General features: G+C 35.5%; 1 protein-coding gene across 2 annotated transcripts in view; it reads right to left on the bottom strand.

Annotated features, from left to right (window-relative positions):
- Positions 1-6,156, bottom strand: part of LOC107557051 (glycogen phosphorylase, muscle form-like) — a 27,539-nt gene that overhangs the window by 12,434 nt on the left and 8,949 nt on the right. Inside the window, exons 7-16 of one of the 2 annotated variants that reach the window (XM_016240356.1) lie at positions 5,190-5,272; positions 4,555-4,698; positions 4,321-4,413; positions 3,931-4,077; positions 2,335-2,498; positions 1,887-2,001; positions 1,607-1,708; positions 1,375-1,522; positions 635-693; positions 383-524 (exon numbers count right to left, since the gene is read on the bottom strand). In XM_016240356.1, coding sequence (XP_016095842.1) covers positions 383-524; positions 635-693; positions 1,375-1,522; positions 1,607-1,708; positions 1,887-2,001; positions 2,335-2,498; positions 3,931-4,077; positions 4,321-4,413; positions 4,555-4,698; positions 5,190-5,272 — 1,197 coding nt within the window. The remainder of the gene's footprint in view (positions 1-382; positions 525-634; positions 694-1,374; positions 1,523-1,606; positions 1,709-1,886; positions 2,002-2,334; positions 2,499-3,930; positions 4,078-4,320; positions 4,414-4,554; positions 4,699-5,189; positions 5,273-6,156) is intronic. The other variant, XM_016240355.1, reaches the window with a different exon arrangement.

Below are 6,156 nucleotides of genomic sequence, written 5' to 3'. Positions count from 1 at the left end.
TATATATATATATATATCAGAATATTAATAAAAACTATAAAAGTATTTCAATGATACTAAAATAACACTGGTAGTAAAGCTCAGCAATTATCAAAACTTAAATTATATGATTAAAATATTAAGATATGATTAAAAATAAAACAAAATTACTTAAAACATTTCAAATTAATCGTATATGTTGGCACCTTTTTCAGCAAGGGTTATATATATATATCAGAATATTAATAAAAACTATAAAAGTATTTCAATGATACTAAAATAACACTGGTAGTAAAGCTCAGCAATTATCAAAACTTAAATTATATGATTAAAATATTAAGATATGATTAAAAATAAAACAAAATTACTTAAAACATTTCAAATTAATCGTATATGTTGGCACCTTTTTCAGCAAGGGTGACTCTGTAGTTCTCCAGGAAAATGACTTTGAGGCGGTCGCCCACTACAGGATCCTTGTTGACCACCTCACCTATAGCTGTGATGAGACGAATGATCATTTTAGCTGTGTGGTAGCCTGGAGCAGCCTGGGAAGAATTGAGCAGAACATAATCGTCAGACACTTAGAATTCAAATACAACAAAAGAATTAAATAAACATCTGACTGCATTTAAGTCATATGACATGGTAAGATCACCTTTCCTCCAATCATAATTGTTCTTGGGGTCCACTGCTTGTTAGGCTCTTTCTTGATGCCTGCAATATAGAAATAACACAAAAATGTCATAATAGCCTTCTCTAAACGTTTAACACCTTTATCTGATGCTGTGTGTGTTGGACAGTGTTACATTTTATTTTCTAAAATATTTTCATTTTATTTTGTTAATTATTAGTTTATTTAATTTATTTATAATTGTTTTTTAAATTTTTTTTATAAATCATTCATTTTCTTTTTCTTTAAAAATAATTCATAATAAAAAATTTAAAAATATTTTTAAAAATTCTCCTCTGGAAAAAAACAGTCCTGGCTAATATATTATTTTATTATTTATTTACAAATATTATTTTATTTGATGGTATTTTGTATTACTTATTTATTTATTCTTATTTTCTTTTATTAATTATTTATTTATGCTTATTTGCAATAGTGTGATATATTTTATTTCATATAAATAATTTTTTATGTTTGTTTTCTCTTCCAAATATGTAAAAAATAAATAAATAAATAAAAAGACTCCTGACTCAAAGCAATAGTGAGAAGAGGGTGGGGGGATATTATTTTATTTTATGGTATTTTATTTTAACTATGTATGTATTTGTACATGTACTGTATGTTCATTTTGTGATCAAAAAATGTTTGAACATTTTCCTCGTAGAAAACACCCGATTGATAGTGAGAAGAGGACACGAATGAGTGAAAGTGCAGGAATCACTCACGGTTGTAGAAAGTGATAATGTGCAGACAGTTGAGCAGCTGCCTCTTATATTCATGGATTCTCTTCACCTGAACATCAAACATTGAGTTGGGGTTGATCTTTACTTTGTAGTGCTCTTCCAGGTGCACAGCAAACTTCAGTTTGTTCTCCTAGAAGAGGTGAGAACACCAACCAGTTTTAAATTCCAAACCCACAAGGCCATTGATATGGGCCACATATCATTTGTTTCTAACCTGTTTAACTTTGGCGATATCTCGAATGAAAGCCTCATCATTGACAAAATCATGAAGCTTTTTCAGCTGATCCAGGTCGCGGATGAAGTCCTCTCCGATTCTCTAGCATGTGAGCAAGCCAAAGAAAGTATAGTAGAGCAGGAATAAGGCTATCACACCATGACATTTTACTTTATATAAAACTACAATTAGTGCACACAATTCTGCTGACAGTCAGGGATTCTGTCACAGTCAGTCATGTTAACAAGCAACAAATGAAGTTATGAATGACTGCACCAACCTCTGCAATGACCTCAGCCAGACCAGGGTTGCACATCACCAACCAACGGCGAGGGGTGATACCATTGGTTTTGTTCTGGAACTTGTGTGGTTCCATCTCATAGAAGTCTTTGAATCTATTTAGTAAATGAATAGTAGTCATTAGTTACTCACCCTCATGTCATTCAAAACCAATAGAAATTTAAGTCAAACTAAGAACTCCTGTTATCGGGTGATTGAGTCAGTAAGAACAATTCAGCAAGAAATCGTTCAGTCCATTTCGTGAACTGGATAAACAGCACAATTTGTTCACTGATTCAGTTCAGTGAACATTCAACTTAATGATCTGAATCTGATGACTTCAATTTCAGGCTGTTTAGGAACTGAATGTCATACGGCACGTCTCAGGTGAATATATGTAAAGATCTCTGGTTAACATGGTGTTTCTGTATGTGTGTTTGAATACATACACGGTAGCTTTGAGGATGTCCGAGTGGATTCGTGCCACACCGTTGACTGCATGAGAGCCGACGATGCACAGATGAGCCATGTTGACTCTCTTCTGTCCACCCTCCTCAATGAGAGACATGCGGCGCATGCGGTCCACATCACCGGGGTAAAGAGAGGACACACGCTACAACAACAAACAGACTGGGTTCCGTATACAATAAACTCAAGTTTGCAGTTATGGCATCTTTTAGCATTGATATTATGATTTATTTACTACAGTTTTAAAACTTTTTGGTTGATAAAAATAGTTTTTTGATGGTAAAAATATTGTTAGATATTATTACAATTTTAAATAATTGTTTTCTAATTAAATATATTTTAAAATGTAATTTATTCCTTTGATGGCAAACCTGAATTTTTAGCAGTCATTACTCCAGTCTTTAGTGTCACATGATCATGACACAATCATTCAAATATTCTGATTTGGTACATGAGAAAAATGATTAAAATGCAATGCTGCTTAATATTTTTGTGGAAACTGTGATACATTTTTTCTGGATTATTTCATTAATTGAAAGTTCAAAAGAACTGCATTTATTTGGAATATATTTACACACATTAAACACAGAATACATGAACATTGTAAAAGTCTTTACTGTCGCATTTTATAAATTCAATACATCTTCATTGAATAAGATTATTAAAGGGATAGTTCACCCAAAAATTAAAATGTGATGTTTATCTGCTTACCCCCAGGGCATTCAAGATGTAGGTGACTTTGTTTCTTCAGTAGAACACAAACGAAGATTTTTAACTCAAACCGTTGCAGTCTGTCAGTCATATAATGGAAGTGAATGGATTCACGGCTTTGAGAGTCGGCAATTTCCGAACTGTCCTGAGCGCATTCTCAACAGCCGGAGCGCTTCTTCTTGCTTTACGGCAGATCGCAGACTTATAAGTGCATTACCGCCACCTATCTCTCAAATTGACCATTGACACTCTATCTACAATCTCAATTAGGAGTGTCAATGGTCCATTTGAGAGATAGGTGGCGATAATGCACTTACAAGTCTGCGATCTGCCGTAAAGCAAGAAGAAGAAGACGCGAACGCTCTCAGGACAGTTTGGACACTGTGGTTAATCAGAGGTAAAAAAAACAATATAAATACTGTTCAGTTTCTTGCACAGACCGATCGTTTCATGTCGCAGGGTTTAATTTGGTTTTTTTTGTGTATGTTTTTTTTACTCTCAAAGCCGTGATTCCCATTCACTTCCATTATATGACTGACAGACTGCAACAGTTTGAGTTAAAAATCTTCGTTTGTGTTCTACTGAAGAAACAAAGTCACCTACATCTTGGATGCCCTGGGGGTAAGCAGATAAACATCACATTTTAATTTTTGGGCGAACTATTCCTTTAATTTCTTTCTTTCTTTTTTTTTTTTAAATAGTACTGACCTGAAACTTTTGAATGGTAGTTTTTGTTTAAAAATTTAGATGATTGGATATTGGAAACATGCCTTTGCTTGCACCATAGTGAAACCAATCAGCCAAATCTTGACCACTATTTTCAGTGTCAAAACGTGTTATGGTTTTGTGTTCTGTTGAAGTCGGACCTCCAGGTGGCGGCGATTGATTTCATAGATGATCTCGAGGTGCCGTGGCAGCAGGGTCTGGAAGAGGTCGATAGGCCAGCGTTCCAGAGCCTCAGGCAGCACAGTGTGATTGGTGTAGGCACAGGTCTTGATACAGATGTCCCATGCCTGCAGAGAATGAGGAAATCAACACAGTTTGGTTTACAACTTATCCAAAACAAAACAAAAAAAAAAGTATTCTTTTAAACACATAACAAATAGTGAATGTAATGTTAATGTTCAGAATGATTGAGACTGAGCTTCTCTGTACTCTATCGCCCTCTAGTGTTACGAGTCTGTGGCCATTCAGTGCTGTATGAAAGTAAATAAAGGAATCATTCATTTATCATGTTCACTGTAAAAATCTCCAACCTTCTCCCATGGTAGTTTCTCTTCGTCAATCAGCACTCTCATCAGCTCAGGGATGGCTAAGGCAGGGTGAGTGTCGTTCAGCTGAATGGCCACCTAAGAGCAGCCAAACAAAAAGAGATCAAGAAACCTTGAGAGTAATGTCAAAGCACAGAGCTGTGACACCTACATCCTTTTATGCAACTTCAAGACAAACATCTTTCAGTGAGACTTCAGAAGATATTTAGAAATGCCGACCTTGTCAGGCAGACTGCTGAAGTCTGTGCGCACGATATCCCTGGAGCCGAACTTGGAGGCCTTGAAGCGGCGGATGATGTCTTGCAGAGTCGCAGCCACTACAAAGTACTCCTGTTTCAATCTGAGCTCCTTACCCTCAAAAAACTACAAGACAGGGACCGAAGGCTTTAGGCAGGTAGGTAAAAACCATGCAACTATGGGTGCCCTTAAAGGAATAGTTGACCCAGAGATTTTTTTTAATTGTATTCTTTTATGATGTGTCCTTTTTTTACAGCTTGAAAGCTTCAGTTTTCGTACACTGTAAGAGCAGCCAGCAACAAATTTATACTGTGTGGTTGATAGAATGGTTTCTAGGGTGTTCTGAGTGGTTGCTAGAGTGATGATAGGTGGTTGATAGGGTATTCTGGGTGGTTGATAAGTGGTTGCTTAGGTTTTATGTTTGATGAAGTGATGATGTTCTGATATTTCTAGGGTATTCAATGTTGTTGCTATGTAAAGATAGGTGTTTGCTAGGGTTTTCCTCAAAATTTCTAATTTTGGGTTTGAAATTACATGTGGGTAAGCAAATATTGACCAAATATCCATTTTCGATGAATTATTCATTTAAATTGAGGATCAGTTGTGTGTTTACTGACGTTGTCATTGGGGTAGAGCACACGAGAGATGTTCTCCGCCAGGTTCCTGTCCAGCACGGCCTGAATGTAGCCACCGACATTAACTGAGGATGGGAGGAGAACATGTGAGTCAAACACCAGCTTGAATGGTTAAGCTGGTGAAGGTGTGGTCACATAGCAAAATTGTATTGAAATTTTGCAGGCAAAAAGGTATGACTGTTGTCAATAGCATAGGGATGTATGAAGTATAGCTCACACAGAAGTCACATTCAAACCACTGACTGTTGGTCACTGTGGCAAATTCATGTGACCAACTTAAAAAAGAGCAAAATTTCCTTGGGGAATTTTTTCGCCCTTAGTTTTTGCCCAGATTCCTATGGTAGCTTGTTTCCGCCATTGAATAAAAATTTTAAAAGGTAATTGCGTCTTTTTATCTCACAATTCTGACTTTATAACTTGCAGTTGTGAGTTTACATCTCAATTCTGACCTTTTTTTCAGAATTGCATGATTTAAATACGCAATTCCATGTTATAAAGTCAGAATCACACAATATGAAGTCACAATTGTGTGTTATGAAGTCAGAATTACGAGATATTGTAATTATTGTAATTCTTACTTTATAACACAATTGCGAGTTTATATCATGCAATTCTGAGAAAAAGGTCAGAATTGAGATCACAATTGCCAGAATTGTGAGATATAAACTCGCAATTGTAAGAAAATAGTCAGAATTGGACTTAATAACTTGCGATTGCATGTGACTTTAAAACTTGCATCTGAGTTTCTATCATACAGTTCTGAGGAAAAAAAGTTCTGAATTGCAAGATGTAAACTCGCAATTGAAAAAAAAAAGTCAGAATTGGGAGTTTATATCCCGCAATTCTGACTTTATTTCTCACAATTGCAAGGTTATATCACACAATTCTGAGGAAGAAAATGTCAGAATTTTGAGACAAAAGGCCACAATTACCTTTTTCTTTTTTTTTC

This window comes from Sinocyclocheilus grahami, unplaced genomic scaffold (assembly GCF_001515645.1).
Source record: "Sinocyclocheilus grahami isolate Dianchi unplaced genomic scaffold, SAMN03320097.WGS_v1.1 scaffold588.1, whole genome shotgun sequence".
NCBI lineage: Eukaryota > Metazoa > Chordata > Actinopteri > Cypriniformes > Cyprinidae > Sinocyclocheilus > Sinocyclocheilus grahami.
Note: the sequence above shows the minus strand (reverse complement) of the source record. Positions and strands in the feature narration are given on the sequence as shown.